The 19,213-nt window shown below is 45.9% G+C and overlaps 3 protein-coding genes across 6 annotated transcripts; 1 reads left to right on the forward strand and 2 right to left on the reverse strand.

Moving 5' to 3' along the window:
• Positions 1–881: 881 nt before the first annotated feature.
• On the forward strand, positions 882–6,368 carry si:ch211-132b12.7 (uncharacterized protein LOC564531 homolog). 3 transcript variants are annotated; one of them, XM_055514045.1, is made up of 5 exons: positions 882–1,159; positions 1,447–1,536; positions 3,293–3,478; positions 3,764–3,951; positions 4,305–6,368. In XM_055514045.1, the coding sequence occupies exons 3-5, from the start codon at positions 3,301–3,303 to the stop codon at positions 5,286–5,288; spliced, it is 1,350 nt and encodes a 449-aa protein (XP_055370020.1). In that variant the 5' UTR covers positions 882–1,159; positions 1,447–1,536; positions 3,293–3,300; the 3' UTR covers positions 5,289–6,368. The 3 variants fall into 3 exon arrangements, with proteins under 3 accessions (XP_055370020.1, XP_029027339.1, XP_029027338.1); XM_029171506.3 differs by lacking the exon at positions 1,447–1,536; XM_029171505.3 differs by lacking the exon at positions 882–1,159 and having other exon boundaries at positions 1,178–1,536.
• LOC114868126 (sodium- and chloride-dependent GABA transporter 2-like) lies at positions 5,669–10,322 on the reverse strand. Its single transcript, XM_029171507.3, has 14 exons — positions 10,163–10,322; positions 9,799–9,933; positions 9,062–9,202; positions 8,882–8,969; positions 8,648–8,780; positions 8,439–8,573; positions 8,265–8,368; positions 8,061–8,185; positions 7,666–7,778; positions 7,460–7,597; positions 7,283–7,385; positions 7,085–7,185; positions 6,805–6,975; positions 5,669–6,670 (listed from the first exon to the last, which is right to left on the reverse strand). The coding sequence occupies exons 1-14, from the start codon at positions 10,320–10,322 to the stop codon at positions 6,560–6,562; spliced, it is 1,758 nt and encodes a 585-aa protein (XP_029027340.1). The 3' UTR covers positions 5,669–6,559.
• Positions 10,323–10,325: 3 nt separating this feature from the next.
• On the reverse strand, positions 10,326–17,897 carry vwa7 (von Willebrand factor A domain containing 7). 2 transcript variants are annotated; one of them, XM_055514044.1, is made up of 17 exons: positions 17,427–17,549; positions 16,837–17,106; positions 16,512–16,745; positions 16,316–16,412; positions 16,062–16,184; positions 15,783–15,978; positions 15,543–15,712; positions 15,210–15,322; positions 14,988–15,104; positions 14,668–14,874; positions 14,341–14,470; positions 14,111–14,263; positions 13,944–14,036; positions 12,127–12,404; positions 11,503–11,639; positions 11,255–11,414; positions 10,326–11,175 (listed from the first exon to the last, which is right to left on the reverse strand). In XM_055514044.1, exons 2-17 carry the CDS (start codon positions 17,074–17,076, stop codon positions 10,642–10,644), a joined length of 2,982 nt encoding a protein of 993 aa, XP_055370019.1. In that variant the 5' UTR covers positions 17,077–17,106; positions 17,427–17,549; the 3' UTR covers positions 10,326–10,641. The 2 variants fall into 2 exon arrangements, with proteins under 2 accessions (XP_055370019.1, XP_029027336.1); XM_029171503.3 differs by having other exon boundaries at positions 10,327–11,175; positions 17,538–17,897.
• Positions 17,898–19,213: the final 1,316 nt, after the last annotated feature.

Consider the following 19,213-nt stretch of genomic DNA (forward strand, 5'->3'; position numbering starts at 1 on the left):
GTAATGTGGTTTTCCCAGCTTTTTTTTTTTGTGTGTGTGTGAAGGTTAAAGCAATCAACTGTTTTGCAGCCTTGGGTCTTATAGAATTGATGGTCGGATTGTTTTCCTGTGAAGCTCAGATTCTCTGTTCTGTTTTTGTTCTGCAGCACAGCCTAAATTAGTCTAGTCTTAAATTATGATGAACTTTGTTCATTGATTTTGGCTGACCTTGACAAACATCTTTTCAAATACCTCATCCAAATCCTCCATCTTGAAAGAGCATCTCTTCTTGATTAAAATGCTCTTAAAAAAAAGCTCAGGCCACAGTATTATATAAACCAAACAAGCTGACGTGTCCTCACCTGTCTACACAGATGTGATCAATATGGACACCCCATGAGTTCAATTAAGCAGCATTCTACTTATAACTGATTCTTCCATTTAATGTTAAATGATAAAGATGTTATATTTCTTCCAAACAACCAAATAAAGTCTCTTGGTCCACTGACAGGTAATTTATTTTTTATATGTGAATACCCCAATCAAATCAGATATTAAAATTGGAATGTATAGTAGACTGCAGAAATATTAAGTGTTTGTTTAGTTCGTATAAATAGATCAGTGATTTGCTAATATGCCAGAGGGTTGAAGTTTAAATGTACCTTTAACCTTTAGATTTAGGTTTTTTGAGGTTGTTGCATTACATACACATCCGTCGTCTCATTCCAGCTGCTGTATGACAGACAGTAGAGCACGTTCTCTGCCAGATGTTCTACACTTAAACTGGATATTCCGCGTTTAGCAGGATGCGTTGTGCTCTTCTATTGCTGCTGCACATGCGCTGCCCTCTGATTGGCTGCCGTGGTGGTTTGACCAACCAATGGGCGTTCGATTCTCAGTAAGCGATCAAATTCTGGTGGCTGGACGTGGTCAAACAGCCGGTTTAGGCTCGGTTCACGCGGATGCCAGCTCGTCAATTTAATGTTTAATTGTGTCGCTGTACTACTTTTTATCTGGCACTCTACTGCATTCAGGGTCGGATGACGAAACGCGACGATAATGTGCTTTTTGCGCTCTTTAACGTTTTGTCGTTACGTCAGACCGTGACATCAAGCTAGCTTGAATCGACTACGAGCATTTCAAAGTAAAAGCATGCAAGTTGTCACAGAAACCGCTTAAGGTAAGTATCGGCTTTAAATTCAAGACGGTCCTACCTTTGGCAGTAGTAAATTAATAGCGCTGTATTTATCATTAGTCATTTATTGCCTATTAAGAAAATCCTTTTACTCTAATATGTTAGTAATCTGTTTTATTTCTAAAGTCAGCCGGACATTCGATTGTTTGCGAAATAACTTGACAGACGTTGCAAAATCTCTACTCGGTTACACGGTGTTCTTTTTGCGCTGCAATTTGAGAAAGAGAACAATGAAAGTGATCACGTTTAACAACAATTGCGACACGGCGCAGCTGTTTTGCCAGAGCCTTGATATGCGCACTACAATGAACGAGAAACCGGGGAACGGCTGGTAATTGGAATAACCTGTTTCACATTTAAAGGTAGGTTTCCCCCTTACACCAATAGCGTATGTGCGGCTGCTGAAGATCCCCACTTTTAACAGTTTCTATGGGTCTGTAGCTACACACCCGCTGGTTGGTTTACATTTCAACCACTATAATTTTGTGTTTACGACCATTGAGAGGAAGTGTACGTAAAGACCGGCCTCAAAGTTAAGTTACGTAAAAGGGGGAGGAAGAGGAGTGGGGGAGGAAGAGGAGGGGGGCAGCGGGGTGCTGCTCATTTAGATGCGTGCGGGGGTTTCTGCGTTCACCGAACTACTGCTTCCGCTATGACCAGAAGATTTAAGACTTTAAATGAGTCTTAAATTGTTATACGTTTTTCAAAAAAAAAAAAATTAAATTCACAGCGCTTTAAATTATACACCTGGTTGTATTTCATAATACTGTAGGTTGTTATTGTTAAGTCTCTTCACAATGCTGTTGTGTTCTAGTTACTAGAGGCACCCGAAATCCATTTGCAATTTAAAAAATTGCAAAAATCCACTGGTTATTTTAGCTGCATTTGGACGATCAAACACAGGACTATTTCATGTCCATTTTATTATTTGCCTCCACTCCTTGTACTTTATGATTGTTATATGAGAGACCTATTAAAATGTGCCTGTGTACATTCCATTCGGTTCTGTTTAACTAAAACCTCTGACTCATTGCCTCCAAGGCACTTTTATACTGCAGAACAGTTTTGTCGATGCCCTCCACACATGCTTCGTGTGTGTGTGTGTGTGTGTGTGTGTGTGTGTGTGTGTGTGTGTGTGTGTGTGTGTGTGTGTGTGTGTGTGTGTGTGTGTCCTCAACCTGGAAACCTTTCCTGTCCCTTTGCTCTCATGTGACCCATAGGAGCCTTTTCTCCCTCCGGCAGTAGACTTACCACTACTCTGTCTTCACGCTTGCTGTAATAAAGAGGTGGACTATTGCAGTGTTATGGGCTATTTCACCATAACATCATCATATCATTGTTGACTGCAAAAGTAATTACAGTTAGGAGACATTTGTCATTATGGTTACAAAATTAACATGCATTTAAGGTTAATTCTACCCTGAACCTGTACAGTACATGCCAGTGGCATGGATACAAAAGGTTCTAAAGTTTTATCAAATCCCTCATTCCTTCAGGCCTGGTATGTCAACAGTCAAGTATAACAATACCCTCAGTCTGTTGCCGGACAGACAATAAACTTAATCAACAGAAAGATGGCAGCTCCGCGCTGACCAAGATGATTCCACAGGAGAGCTGCTAGACACCAAACATGCAGTGTATTTCCCTTTAGCTCACAACCTGAACACAGAGGTGCCCAACAGGAAACGCATGTTAACTAAAGGCTTAGGGTGTCATTTTAAAAGGACAGGTGTTGTTTGTGTCTGTTTACCCACTGACACCACAACCAGTTATTTGTTCTTGAAGTGACAGGCTTTGGCATCCATTTTGATTACTCTAATTAAATGAAACATCTGTGAATTAAAAGTAATTAACTGACACACCCAGAACACAAGCATTAGCCTGCACGTAGTAATGTGTTTGTCAAGGTGAACTTGATGGACTGATTTCTACTGTATGAAAGACTTCTTTATTCATTACATTATATTTATTCAATGCAGTGATTTTTGTCTCTTTGATTAGATCAATGTGACAGTAGAGTGTGAGAAAAGAGTAAATGCCTTGTTAAAGTTCTAGCTACATTGTTTCCTGATTCTCCTTTCATATTTTTCATACTTTCTGTTTTTGATGACGCGGCAGGCTCCAGTATGTCGAAGGAACAACCTTGCTCGTGTGAGCAGAGTCCCGGTGCTACATCTGTGAAAAGTGCAAAAGAGAAGGACCCGTGTGCGGCTCTCCTGGCAAAAGATGACAGCAAAGCGGATGCAGATGATTCCAGCGCACGGGGCTCAAACTGCAGCTCAGAAAAGGACTCTGGCTACTCTGGTGAGTAAATGAGCCATGCTTGTGAATAAGAATGCGAATACTCCTACGCACCCATACAGTATATGAGTACAAGCCAGTGCAGACAGGGATCATAAAAAGGGAGTAAAGATAATGCAGTCAGATGTTTTGTAGTGTTTTATATGAAACCAACAGTAAAGTAAATAGAAGTGTTTGACACATAGTGGTGGCATGTGCCAAGAGGGTGTTAAAAAAAATACTGTACATGTACCGTATGTCCCAGAATTTCAGTGTCAACCCGCATCTCTCAATCCGTCCTCTCTGCAGATGGCTCAGACTGGCAGCAGACCGACGTGGAGGATCAGCGGACAAACCGGAGCCAGTCCAGAGGCGGTGAGCGTGCAGAACCTTCACAGTCCAGCCAGAACCAAAGACCCGGGCTTGGGAGTGCCGGGAATCCCAGCTTCATGTCAGCAGGCCATGAGCTCTCGCCCATCTACATTATCAAGAACATGGTAAGACATGCACAGCCAAGCTGGCGTGGAGTAGGAGAGACAGGAAGTGGAGGCATGGCGAGAATGAAGGTTTGATGCAAAGCCTGTGAGGCACAAAATGTCAGAGACCGACAGGGTGACGGCTGCAGCATTTGAACAATCTGACCTTTAGCTTTGTCTGGATTCTTTTCATTTCTGTTAGATATATCCTAGTTAAATCCAAGGCTGAAAAAAGAAAAACATCTAGAGGGTAAACTGTATTAACTATAATTTGATGGCGTCTTGTCAATAATATGGATTTTCTCTTATCATACCCCTGCTTCTATTTTGGCCTCATGCTCATAGCTGCTTTCTTTTTCCTCGTGGCCCACCAGGCGGACGTGATCCAAAAAAGAGGTCAGCTGATCTGGACTAATGCGAGCAGGGACACCAGCAGTTCCAGTGCTCCCCATATGATCCTTCTGCCGCAGCCTAGCTTGTTGCCATCCACTGTTCAACTCCACAAGCCCTTGTCCTTTAATGCTGCCTCAGGGAGGAAAATAAAAGGCCCTCGCCCACCTGTTCGTAACGCCTACCCTCGCATAGCACCGCACCCCAGCAAGAAGCCACCTGAAGCCAGTCTGAGTAAGAGGGTCAGTGGCAAGCTTAGTGATCCACCCGAGCCCCGGAGTTCAGCTGATCAGCACCTCTTCAAGCAGCCTTCGGTCTCCGTCTCAGCCTCTGTGCAGCCGTGTTCCTCTTCACCCAAAGACACTCGCTCTCCCTCCAGTTCCACGACTTCCTCCTCGCGCCAAACGTCTCAGTCGGCGTCCAGCCCCCACGGGGCCTCCTCGATCCTCGCCACCAGGCGGCTTCACAAAAGCGCCACCACTAGCACCCGCCACCGCCGCTTCCTCAACACGGTGGAAATCCTCCGGCAGTCGGGTTTGTTGGACATCACGCTGCACACGAAGAAACTCCTGCGCCAGAGCAACGCCACGGAACGCGACATCGCCCAGCTGCGTCAGCACACGGGGCTGCTGTGCCAGGCTGCCGGCAGCCACAGCCCAGGTGGCATCACGCGGTGGGAGCAGCTGTATCGCACCATGGCAGAGTCCGGTAATTACCCCGATTTAGACATCAACACTCATCCAGACTCTGCCACACAACCAGAAACTATCTCCATGGCTAAAACCAACAGGTCAGGTGCTGGGAGCTCAGACGCAGCATCTGCTCACCTTTCTACCAGCATAGCACAGCCAAACCAGAACTGTCCCGTACCACAGCAACCACGCCAAAGGCAAGGCAGGGAGTTTGACGCCAGCAATAAATTCTCAGAAAAAGTCACTTTTATGCCTCCTGACAGCTCTACTGATTAGCACAGCCTGCAGTGCCTTTACAGAGACAACAATTACTCAGGGGCAGCCAGCACCGATCTTCAAGCCTGTGGTTTTAGTGGCTGAAGATCTTCATAGTTTATTCCTGGTTCCTTAAAGCCTATTTTATTATTTTAGTTTCTTAGGGCTCATACACAAAATCTCTGCTAGATTATAGAAATCAAATGACTGCTTGAGATTTGAGTTACCACATCTGGTTTGACTTGTCAGAGCCGATGGATAATAAATGCACTGTGCAATTTAATCCCAAAGCACCGTCTCGCTAACATCCCTCAGCTTTCATAGAGCCACACAGGACGGGGTCTCGGATTATGAGCCACTTAAAGGATTAGGGAACAACAGTGTTTCCCTGGAGGCAAAGGAAACTGGTTTCTACACAGATGGTACCTGATGCCTCGATGGCAACTGCAGGACAAATCAGTTAGTTGGTTGTTTCTCATCAGAACAGACTCATCTTGCGGTAAATGAATGTTGAGGATGTTTCTTGTTTTTGAAGTGCTGATGAGGTGAAATCAGTGCCTTCAGAACAGTGGAACATGGTTAATATTACCAAGCAACACTCACATCACTTCCAGCACTTGTCAGTAAAGACAATTCTCTCTCCTCCACTCAATATCTTACAGTTTATACAGATACATCTCACATTGTTTACTTACTGGGTGTGTGACTATATCAGAGCATCTTTAATATATTCTGTTCAGTTCAACATTCATATTTTCTTACAACCAATCAATTTTCACTTGGAGAAAGAATCAAGTGTCACTCTTGCAGTTTTAATTTTCTTCTACATTTTGCACCAACTTGCTTCTGAAAAAAAATCATTACATCATCACAACATGCATAACTGATTGTTTGTGTGGGAGAAACTGTTGAAGAATCTGTTTTTAGGCCCAAGAGCGGCTGGAAAGTGTGTAGGAGCTGATATGGATGTGATTTCTTTTTTTTTTTTCTTCCATTTGTGCTGGTTCATGTGAGAGACTGCACAGCACACATTAATGTAAAAGGTCTATTTTTATCATTCTAATGTATTAAAGTGAAAAATAAAGTAATATGAATAACAAACCTTATTCTATTATGACTGTATAAATCTGAGGTCTGGCAGACCCACTGAAAAGCAAGACTTTTAGGATTTGATGAATACATGAGTCTTCTCTAAATATATATTGAAAATAGATTTTTATAGATTTCTGGACGTGTGTTAAAGATACAAGATCATCTGCCAATTTAGTGTCATGGAGCCTTGATTTTTCACATCAGCTGCTACTGAATTGTTGCAGATCGTCCTGGTCGATGCACAGCAGCTCGGTTTTTCTCTTGTCCGGCAGTGAACAGTGAGGAACGGCTCGACACAAATGTCGGAAACGCTAAGAAGTAGATAGAAATTATCAGCAGATATTATAACTTCCTACAGACCAGACACAGTGGAAAAAAAACAAGTTATTTTGTGACTGCATCATGTTCTTGAAGCATAGTTAATGACAGCGCTCACACAGCTAACCTGACTCAGGGTCCCACTTCCAGCTCCCAGCTTATATAGTGCTGATCCAGGCACGAGCAGGATGGAGGACAAAGCCAGCACCCAGCCCAACCCATAGGCCCAGTCTGGATACACGTACCACCGATTAAACGTCAGAGGTCGGTATTTAACTAAGGAGCAGATAAAGGTGCTCTGAGGAAAAAAAGATTGTTTTGTAGTTAAGCAATAATAATCAGGTAAAGAAGAAGAGGCATTATTGTTCTGTGGACATTTATGACACAACACTGAAATCATGACCCACCAGTGAGACCAGAGGAGTGAGGTAGCGCCAGCAGATTTTGAAGAACGGGTTGGCATAAACACCGGTCATGTCTTTAATGATGTCATACAACCGCTCTGTCCCTTCATGAGCGATGGCACAAGAAAATTACTATATGTTTTTGCTTAGAACAGAGTCCAACAACGTGTAATATAGAATTAAATCAGGAGCGAGACCTACCGAAGAGCCAGGCCAAAGCCAGGCTCTCAAACACACTGAGGAACAGGATGCAGGCCCCATTGCAAGCATAGTAGTCGAACATCTGGAACACGTACATCCCCCCCTAAGGCAATAGCGGTGATGTTTAATGCATTAATACAACATACGGCACATGCAAAAATAAGCGTCCACACTGACCTCAGTGATCATGACAAGCTGAGCCAAGAAGCATATGAGACAGAAGGCGAGGAGGAACCGTTCCCGCCGGCCTGGCCTGCGCAGTACCGCAGGAAACATGTCTATGGTGGACGTCATCACCACCTCCATGGCCACAAACTGAACAGAGAACTGTGAGTACTTCACCTACGCGTAAATAACCAACTACAGGATGACTTGCATCGTACTTGTGTGTCCAGACCCAGGAGAATGAGCATGACAAAGAAACAGACGGACCACAGTTGGGGCAGAGGCATCATAGCCGCAGCCTGAGGATATGCCACGAACGCCAGGCCTGGACCTGAAGACGAAAACGCGTTCAGACTGGTCTGTTTCTACTATCAGCGCTGGTTTGGACCGTAAATATCTGAGGGAGGGAAGCAACCCCTGCAGTTACATTAGAGCCCGACACTTGCTCTAAACCTGCTCACTAGTGACCGACCCATGGTCATGCTGGTGGTTGTCCTCAAGATGGCAGCAAATATTTATCCATCAAGTAGTAGGAGAGTACTCATATACTTGACATGCAGGAAAGTACTGTGTTTTTTTTTTTAAAAACTTCATGTTCATGTTGAGGCTTTACCTGACTCCGCCACTTCTGCAATGGGAACACCCTGAACATGAGCCATGAAACCCAGCACGGAAAAGACTGCAAAGCCAGCCACCACACTGGTGCCGCTGTTCAACAGGCACAGCCACACAGTGTCCCTGCAGAATCCAAACACAGAGCCCGGGTCATGGGAACGCCTGCCTCGCGGAGCACCGCCGCACACCGGCGTATACCCGCCTGTAGCAGTTGTTGTTGTACTTGTTGTAGCTGCCTAGAACCGTCAGCGAGCCCACGCCCACGCTGTAGGAGAAGAAGACCTGAGCTCCAGCGTCCATCCACACCTGCTCCAGCAACCGAGCAGTCAGTACCTTTGGCCACCTGCACTGTGACAAGCGGCCCCTGAGCTCCTACCTGAGGGTCCGCGAGTCGAGAGGGCTGGGGCAGGAGGTAGAACACCACTCCTTGAAGGGCACCAGGAAGCGAGAGGCCACGGATCAGCAGAACGACCAACATGGCGTAGGGGAAGGTAGCAGTGAAATAAACCACCTGGCAGCAAAGCGAGTCTATTATAAATATACTGTGAACACACTTAGTGTTCGAAGTGCGTGCACTGCAACGACCTTTCCTGTGGATTTGACCCCTTTCCAAATACAAAAGTAGCAGATGACCCACATGGCAATGAGGCACAGCAGCACCTCCCACCTCACGCTGCCGACCTCCTCGATGCCCCCCGAAATAGTGAGCACTCGTCGTCTAGAAGGGACGGAGGCAAGTCTTTTACCAGGAAATATTTATTTTGTTCAACGTCAATAAAATGGTCAGTGAGAGGCTTCGCGTGTGACTTGCAGACGTACTCCCAGAATTCCGTTGCAGCAGAGGTTGGGGTAGTTTGATTGGCCCTTTCAGAGGTTGTATTTGTTGATGAAAGGTCTACACAGGTGTCTGCAGGAAGTTTGAAAAGCATTAGAGCCGTCACAGGTTTAAGGTGGCTGTTGCCCATTGAGGGCATTTTGTCCCCACAGCTCCCACTCCACCTGTGTTCCAGGCGTTGTTGCAGCTGGACCACGGCAGCTGAGAGCTGAAGGAGAACACCAGGTAGAGCAACGCCCAGGCCAGAATGATGATGTAGGTCATACAGCTGTAGATGAGGATCAGCTGGCCACCATAGCCGATACCTGCAGGAAGACATAAGGTTTGATGTGTTACCGGCCTGACCTTCTCCATTTACAGTATTCTAAACCATTTACTCATGCTGAGGTGATCATTTTCTTTTTAGTTAATTATTTATAAAAACTAAGAGATTTGAATTGTCCATAAAGAAAGGTTCCCCTCAGAGTGTGTAGTACAGTATAATATGTAACCGTCATGCAGCGCGACTGCCAACAGTTCAGTTAAAGACTTGGTTGTACAGGTTTGTAATGACACAAACATTTTCACGTTCAAATTTGTAACAGGCAGATTTACAGTAACATCACCTGAGGCAGAATTAAAAGGGACAAGCTTTTATTTGAGTTGTCACCTTTGAAACTCAACATTCAGTTACACAATTGAACATTGTTTAAATATTGGCTTCAACTAAATGTTTTGTTTTAGTTAGTGTTGGCTCAGAGTTTGTGAGGTGCAACGTATTACTGTCTCTCTCTCTCACACACACACACACACACACACACACACACACACACACACACACACACACACACACACACACACACACACACACACATCCATGGTACAGGTACAGGTAGGTACAGTATGCACTAGTCTCTTGTACCTTCTGCTATGGGGCACAGTCTCCTCCAGCAGGTGACACCCCCCTCCTGGGTGTACTGGCCTATGGTTGTCTCTAGCAGAAACAGGGGAACCCCGCAGGTCACCACCAGCAGCAGGTAAGGCACTAGGAATGCACCTGTACGTAAAAAAACACACAAAACACATCACATAATGAAGGGTGCCTTTTGGTTCCTCCGGCTTCCTCCTACAGTCCAAAGACCTTCAGTTAGGTTGATGTTGGGGTCGGATTTGCCTGATAAAAGTGAGTGGCTGTTTGTGTGTATACAGTATGTGGTGACCGGTCCAGGGTGAATGAGTGGAACAACTGAGTTCCTAAAAGTACAGACAGCATCATCTTGACTTACCTCCTCCGTTCTTGTAGCAGAGGTAGGGGAACCTCCACACGTTGCCCAGACCGACAACGTTCCCCGCCACAGCCAGGAGGAACTCCACCTTACTGCCCCACTGCCCCCGCTCCTCCAGCTCCACTTGCCGGCCGCGTGATGCACATTGTTTATGCGACATACCCAAAAGGTTCTGTCTGGTCCCACCTTGAAAACCTCCAAAGTCTCAGCTGGCTTTTTGCAGAGCTCCTCTCTTTTATTTGCTGCTAATTCTCTGTGTTGTAACCCACGCAGAAGCAACCGCCAAATCCGTTAATGAGTTTCTAGTGACGGTCAGTGTTCAAAGTTACCTCTGGACTGGATCCAAACATTCAATCTCAAAAGGAACAAATCATTCACTCAACAAAGAAAAGGGCAACGTTACTGCCTGGACACACATCTACATTTTTAACCATGCACCATCAACCATGCAATTCTGCTCCTTTGCCCCTCAAAACACATTAATGTAAAACAGAAGCAACGGCAACAGGCAACAACAAGAAAAACACGACAGTGGGTCTAATTTGTCCAGTTCCATTAGCGTCCGTGTTCCTGTTTCCAGGTGGCCTCTGTTGACGCGACATAAGGTGGCAGCGCTTCAGGTTTCCAGCTGCATCCCACACCAGGAGCTCTGCCCGAGCAGAGCAGCAGCTGGACGTGTAGCTCACCCGCAGCGGCTGGGATGTGTCACCGACCCACAGGGAGACATTGAAGGGGGGCTGTCCCTTCTCCAACTGGATGGAGTGGTGGTAATGGTGGCGATGCTGAGTTTTCTTGTCTCTGGGCGCCTGTCGTTGGTCCACGCGCTCTTCGCGTGGGAGGTGGTGCAGTAACGTCAGGGTGCCTTCGCCCCTCTGTAGCTGGAGCGCTGCAAGGCCAGAGCGTCCGCTGTCCGACACGAGCACAGACAGAGTCCAGGTCGACTCGTTGCAAGCAGAAGGACAGACGGACGCCCCCCCCGCTGCAGAGCAGGATGGCGGAGACACGTCAGAGTCCTGGAAGAGAACGAGACGGCGACGTCAGCGCCAAAGCACTTCTACTGAAACTGAAAGCGATGTAAACGGGGGCTCTCACTGGTGGGACCACGGTCAGGTAGGCCACGGCGTAATTGGAGTCCGGAGAGTCGAGTGCGTGCACGGTGAAGGTGAGGGTGACAGTCGCTCCGGCCTGAGCCGAAGCCGGAGCGACGAGGTCCACGTGGCCACGGAAAGACCCGTGTTCTGGAACATGGACTCTGGGGAAAGGACACGCAAGCTTTAAAAACCCCAGTGCATCCTTTGTGTTCCAGTTATATAATATGGATTTATTTATGTGCGTTTTACTCTTGTGGCTCTTTTGTATGGACAAAGCCACAGTCATCGCTAGCCCTCCATCTGAGAGCTCGGGCTGGGCCGTGGTTCAGGATGTCAAAGTCCACCGGTGTCTTGTCACCAGGTACCAGTCGGGGAGAGGATAGTACCTGGAGAGTTAAACACATGAAGTATGTTTACTGTGTAACAACGAATTCACCAAAATAAAATAAAATACAGAATGCTAGTAATAATGGACATGTTTAGTTTTTTTTATATAAGTTTGAAATTCAGTTTCAAGTGCATTTTAAGTTTTGTACAGTTGTTTTCTATCCAATAGATACAAAACAACATTAGCATTTATTTTATTATATTTTGCATTCTGGCTTTTAATTTTGGCAGTTTTTTTTAATTATGTGTTTGCTGTTGCAACTGGTGGTTAGTGAAAAATGAGTTTCAGCCTAAAAAACAATCTGTCAATTTATTTTGGTTCACCGCCTTCCTGTCTGTTGTCTTCTGCCTCCATCAGCTTGGCCAATTGACCTAATCGCTTTCACCTGTGCCCGTCCTTCATCGTATACAGTCAACCCACAGTCACTTATGCTCTCAGATGAGCATCCATCCAACCATCATCCCCACAGCTTCGGTCCTCGTCACCTCTATCTGAACGTGGGTGGGCTGCACCATCTCTGTCGAAACCCGCTCCAGCCTGTTGCCGCTGCCGTCTTTGCCTGTGAGGCGAATACAGAAAGGAACCCGGGGAACAGAGTCCAGCCAGCCCACGAGTTCCTCCACGGAGCCGAATGACGACGAGGCGTTCAGCCACACGCGTCTGATTTCATCCCCTTCAGCCCCCACAAGGGTCACGTGACTGAAAGATGCGGTCTCATCTGGGGGCAGCCCCGTTACAGCCAGAACCAGGAAGGTCGAGACGCCTGCAGAATGGAACAGGGAACAAAGACATTTTGTTTGACTTCTGACACTTCCCAAACAGCAAAGGGTTCCACTGTCTTAGGGTTGAACAGTTCATGATGCTAGATGCCTCTGCTGATGCAAATCCATCAAGTGTTTTATCCTTATATGGGATTTTCCTGTTTGCACTATGATCTTAATGCATTCATTGTAACCATACCATACGCCCATATCATGCAACTTCAAGGTGTGTCCTATTTTCTAATACAAAGCTTGCACCAAGGGGAGATCGCTGGATTTGGAGGAGGCAGTTCCTGAGTGAAGCGCTTACAACGCTCAGACCTCTGTTGGGCTTGTGCAAGTAAAACAAAGTTATAGCTTGTTGTGCTTTGTTGTTCTCATCTCTTTGCATGTGAACAGTGTTGTGGCTACTTTAGACCTGACATTATTTGGTCCTTGGAGCCGGAGGAACACCAAAGCCTGTCGGCACAAAATCCTGGGACGTGAATTTGACGGTCGGTGAAATAGGTCCAGATCTTCCTACCATCAACATCGATGATGAGTTCCCAGAGACGAACAACACAGCAACACTAAGTGAGTAATTTGGTTTATTAAAACGTGAGATTGGTCTTCCTGTGACCAATAATGCCAGTGAGTTTCCTTCCTAGATGGAAGTGAGTTCATTCTAGTAAAAGTCTAGAATTGAGATTGGTCATCCTGGAACCAGGGAATCCATTGAGTGTCTTTCCAAAGTAAGTGGAAGTGAGTTTTCCTTCAGGTAGAGGTGAGTTCATTCTAGGAAAAATCTAGAATTGTGTAGGTACCGGTTATTGTGTGAAAGTGTGTGATTGTGAGTGTGAAAGTAACTTAAGAAACCTAACAGTGTTAAAACAATTCAGTGGTCTGCTAAAGTACACAGTGTGGTGAATTAAGGTTGTTGTTTAATAATCGGGGAAAATAACAGTAAACCTGCCCTGGAAGGCAATGAGAAATATATGGAGAAATTCTCGCCTGGCAGTATTTGAAATTGTGGAAAAAGACACATGATTTTGATGGCAAATTGACTAAGTCATCTTGTAATGATTTGGTAAATGAATTTAAAATAGAGGTTGCTAGTGCCTTTGGCAAAAAAGAAGTCACGTAAACGATTGCAGTTATTAGAAGCTATGAAATGGAGAGAGCAGGCAAAAAAGAGATTTAGAGAGAGAGAGAGATTCATAAACAAAACAGGAAGCACAAACAAGCTGCACTGCAAGTGGCTATTTTTGTGAAACCTGATGAAGAGATCACAGGGCACAGCTGTAAGACAGCTGACAAATTTAAAAAATCTCCATCGTGCCCACTTCCAAGGGTAATGAAGCAAGGGGAAGTGATGAAGCCCCAAACAGACTACAGGCCCAGAGTAAGACAGTACCCCTTAAGGCCAGACAGAGAAGAAGGTATAAAGCCAGTAATCAACGAAATGATAAAAGTAGGAATCAGTGCGGCTTCTAGACGTACTGATACCATGTACTTTAGACCCAACACACTAAATACGTGTGGTAAACAGACACAGGACTCACCTGCTACTGGATTTCCCTCCACTCTGGCCAGACCTGGGTGTGTCCCATTGTTTACAGTGGCAAAATAATACAGGAAATCCACGCTGCTGTTACCTGTGAGTGAAAGTTTCACCATTCATTTCCATTGGAGTTCCAGAATTCACAATTAATATATCCCAGCGTTTTACCTATGACTTGGAATGTTAAGGGTCCGTTGCTCTTGGCTCTGAGCCTCCACTGGCCTGGCTGGATCGGAGGCAGCAGGCTGATACGGTACAGACCTTTAAAGGGCTCCAGCTTTGCTAGGGGCCCTTGGCTGCTTAACAGAGACTGGCTTTCATCTGAAAAGGAAGAAGAACTGATATCATTTTATTTTTTCATGCAAAGCAGAACTAGGCTGTACGGCCTGTAACGTTACCTGATGGATTGATAAGAACAATCTCTATTAAGGTGCCCGTCACATGCAGAGTGATGGTTTGGACTGAGCTGTCAACACTGAAGGAATGGTTAGACATGAACCTCTGGGTAGTCTCATGAAGGAGAGTCACCTGCAGAGAAACAGGCAAAAACATCTTATTTGCATAAGGCACATGTTTTGAATTGAAAACCGTAATTAATTTAGTTAAATAAATATCCTCCATCTTTCCACTCAGCACTTGCCATGGGCACGAACCACTCATTAATCTGAGTTTGTTAATGTAACTTTAGGGCCTTGGTTCGTTCTTGTTGAGTGATAACAGCGTACCTTATCAGCAGCTATGTTGTCCACCACTATAGCAGAGACGCTGTGTATGTCGGAGTCGCTGGTGAAGATGGTCAGACCTCCTGACAGGGAGGACAGGGAGGAGTAGAGAGAGAAGCGATCAGGGGGCAGCGTTTCCCTGCCGCTCCTCTTCCTCCTCCCTCTGCTCCCTGTCCTGTAGTGAGCGTCCTCCGTGAGGAGAAATGTCACCTGTGGAAAAAAATCGATTCAGGTTTGAATTCAGAATTGATTCATGTAGAGATATTATTCATAAAGATTAAAGTTAACATTTTAGCTCAATGGCCTTGAAGTTTCAGTCCTACCTTGCTCTGTTTCTCTAGTGCCAGTGCCTTCACTGCATCAAACAGATGAGCGTCCTTAGGGGAGGCATCGGTGAAGACAAAGATCTCTGACAGAGGCGGACTGTGAACGAGAGCCAGCTGAAAACGCAGAGCAGTGTGGGACGTGAGCTGCCAGTGCTCGTGTTCACACCTGATGGGTGTTTTACAGTAGGCCGCAGCAAAGGAATCAGCATGTTCAATTACGTGAATGGCAGACAGGCACATCTCTGGTTCGTCCCCTCCTCCCAGAGCCATCAGCGTTAACATGGACTCCTTGAACTGCTCTGGGTCATCGGTCTCATACACCGGTCCCACATCTGAAATAAACAAAGACATGAGCAGAAGGGTGAGACGAGCTGGTGCAGCCAGTCCAGGAGGTCACCAAACCATTCACATTTGTTTATAGCTGCAGGCCTTTAATCCACATCTAACATCTAGTCCTGTCTCATCCCCGTGACTCCTTTAGATGCAGCTAAAGGCAGACAGATACAGGGCCTTTTGATTCCACGTTGGCTTCCACAGTGTGTGTGGCCTCACCTGGGTCGTGAAAGGGCACCAGAACAAACTTGCCAGGCTGCTCGGCGCTGTTGGCTCGGCTCTGGACGATGGATTCAGCCCTGAGTTTAGCGGCATCGATCTCGTTTCCCATGCTTCCCGTGGTGTCGATGACGAACACCAACGCAGGGACCTGCCTCACACTGAACAGCCTGTGGAATCAAGTTTGGACGTACTGTAGTTAAATGCATCAAGTGAATCGTGACCATGGCTGAAACCGACCTGAGGAAGCTTCTGTGGCCGACAGTGTCCCTGAGGTCTCTCAGTACAGTCATGGTGGCCTCAGTAGCCAACACAGCAGCTTCCTCATGGAGGTAATGGTGCGGGGAGAACAGGGGCGAGGTGCTGTCTTTGTTTATTCCCCCTTTAGCTGCCGTATAGCGGCTACTGTCCAGAATGCCCCCATGACTACATTTGCCTGAAAATGTATGGTGTTGTTTTTTATAAAATGTATAGATGAAACATTGTCCCTTTTTAAATGTAAGTGAAGGCATGAGCTACCGGGAGGTTTAGGGGGAAGGTCACTGAAGTAGCCGGTGGTGAGCAGCTGGGACTGAGTCAGTCCTGGCAGCAGGTTGTTCCTACAGGTGGCACTGAAACACTCCATACACGTTGGGGCGTCATCTGTGGTCAGGAAGGATGTTATTACTGATACAAGTAGCAGGTTTCTGCTCGTAATTGGCTCTATATTTAATATGAAACAGATAAATGTTTTATGTGAAGTGAATATTTCTCTTTATGATCATATGAATTGCCTTGAGCCACAGGGACGGCCGGCTCCTCTGGTTGCAGCAGGTGGAGGTAAATGGAGCGCTGGCCCATCTCCACCCAGTTGCTGTGGCTGTAGAAGTCCTGTGTTGGAAATGAGATCATTAACCTTGTTTAGCACACAGGCCCATGAAGCAGTGGGTTCGTATGTGAAGCAGAGTGAGCAGCTGACGTCGTGGGCACCTGCAGCGAGTGAAACAGCCGGCCCAGGCTGTGACGAGCGCTTTGGTACTCCTTGGCCCGGACTGAGAGCAGGGTCTGAGCCCAGAACCGCCGCAGCAGCAGCGTGGCCTGCTCCACCCGCTCAGAGTCAAAGTGGTACAACGGGTCCGACCTGGTGGAGCTCAGGAAGTCGGTGGCAGCGTTGGACCTCACTACCTCTGCCACGGCTCTCCAGAAGCCACGGCCCAGTCCGGTCTGGTAGAGACAGCGGCATGAGCTACGGTGCTGAGCTCATCATTGATTTCATTATTAGGTCTATTTCCAATGTTCTCTAACGTCAGCTTACCAAATCGTCTGCCTGATTGCCTCGTTTGCTGCTGTCCCTCAGCGTTTCCACGGTGACGTTGAGAATGGCCTGCTCTGTGATGTACTGGTGCGTGTGCGAGTCCCAGGACAGCGTCAGCACTCGAGACCAGAAGTTGGGCAGGAAGCCCAAGCAGGGTGACGGCAGGAGAAGGTATGCGAGAATGAACCCACACATGCGCTTTCCCCTCCCTCCCCACAATCCTGCTCTGCCTGGGGTCATTTTCCTCTGAGGGCTGGGTCGGCATCAGATCTATAGAACATGAATGACATAAACACACGCATAAAAGTACAATCACAGATGAATACATGCTAAAATGCTCTGTAGAGCTAATAAAACCACATTACCTCTGGGTTTTGTAAATACACACAGAACCTGCACTCATTCGTAGTTTAAAAAACATTTATTGGAAACTGCTAATTTCATTTTCTGCCTTTTTGATGCATTAAGCTATTATTACTGTAGCCTTTACTTCCAATCTCTTCATTGTGAAGTGACATTAAACACTGGTGCATCTGATTATTATTATTTAACATTGGTCATTACTCGTGCAACTAAGGTCAGACACTTACAGGTTTTAGCTTTTCACGACGTCCACCTCACCACAGTGCAGTTCTTCATAAATCTCTATTACACATTTGATAGTATAAACTGGCTGTTGTATGTAAATAAAACTTTCTCACCTTAGTTCATCCTGTCTGTGCTGCTACACTCGTGCACACATCAAAGTGTTTGGTAACTGTACAATCATGTGACGCTGACGTTCTTCGTGACCACAGCAGCAGGAACTGTCTCTGTGATCATGTTGTTCCTGTCTGTGTTTTGAAATGAAAGAAAAGCTATTGAGTCTTCACGTTTGTCTGTCCTTGGGCTCTGCTCCTTGACCGGCTCCTCTTCAAGAAAAAGTTAGATTAGGAACGACGAAGCGTTTTGTTGAGCTCAAGTGAGCGTCTGGGTAACTTTGAAGAAGTCTGGAGTTTGTTCCTCAGCAAAAAGGGGACACACGATGCGGCGGAGAGTATCCCGCCACAGCCTCGTGCCCCCCTCACCCCCCATTATTGCACGGGGCATTGGTTCACTACAATAGTGACGCATATATTAGCAACCAGTGTTCTGGGCTCAGCCCAACCCCCTGCCCTCTGTCTATCATGCTCTTTTCTTAACCGCCCCAAAAATACTGCTTTTCACAACTGCATGTGTTACGGCTGCATCCTCTCTCCTTAGTTACCTACATTTTAATGAGAGAAGGCCATCGGTTGCTAGTCAACGTCAGGGACACGGTTTAAATTAACACAACAGAAAGTGGTAAAGGACTATATACGATGAGAACAAAACTGGTGGTCTTCTTTCACCTGTTTCTGGAGATTAGGTTCAACAAAACCATTTTGAAAAGAAAAGTTGAGCTTGTCATTTCATCATGTTTTAGCAGTGGAAGGAGATGTGGTGGCATTAGGCCAGACCAGCAGTTGAATTTCCCCATTGTGTGGATCAATAAAGTTTATCATCACCAGGAAGCATCAGAAGCCCCATTCACTAGAGGTAGAGAAGTTAACCACCAATCACTGGTAGTTTGATTCCTGGCAGCCCTGGCCATGTGCCAAAGGGTCCTTGGGCAAGACACTTGCCATGGTGTGTGCGTGAATGGATGAATGAGATTTAGTGTCAAAGAACCAATAGAGTAGAAGGTTCTATATAATCATGTTTCAACACACACATGTTTCAAATGCTCATAACACTCGGGGTTTTGAAACCTTTCCACTAAATCTCACAGTTTACTGGAAGATGCTCTAGTTGAGGTTAGTTTCTTGTTTATCTGCGGTACAGTGACCTACTTTTCCCACCTCAAACTGTCACTTCCTCAACCTGTTAGTACCATTTATGCCACAGTGTGATTCTGTCAGTTGATTCTGTTAAATATGTAAGCACAAGCAAACAAGAAAGTGCTAAATAAGAACATCAGACAAATAAGGAAGACGGTCAAGATATTCATTAGCAGTGTAGATCTAATTTAACATAGTCATACACAACGTAAATAAGCGTCATTCGTCATAAGGGTTATTACTGTACCGAAGAAAGACGCTGCGCAAAGAGGTGAGAAGATTCAAGCCGTGTCTCTGTCTGAAAGGGTTGATCTTCTTCTTCAATGACACCTACAATAAAAAAATGTAGCTAATAATTAAAGATTTGTGTGTGTAGTTGTGGCTCGCTGGCAGAGCCTTAGATTGGGAAGTGTGAAGTTCCCAGGTTCAAACCCCTACCAGAGCACTGGGTGTATCACTTTCCCTTGCATGGCATACAATACCTGTGAGCAATTATTTCTTATTATTATTTTTTAATCTCCCTACCTACCTGTGTGTAC

The sequence above is a fragment of the Betta splendens genome, chromosome 13 (assembly GCF_900634795.4).
Source record: "Betta splendens chromosome 13, fBetSpl5.4, whole genome shotgun sequence".
Taxonomy (NCBI): domain Eukaryota; kingdom Metazoa; phylum Chordata; class Actinopteri; order Anabantiformes; family Osphronemidae; genus Betta; species Betta splendens.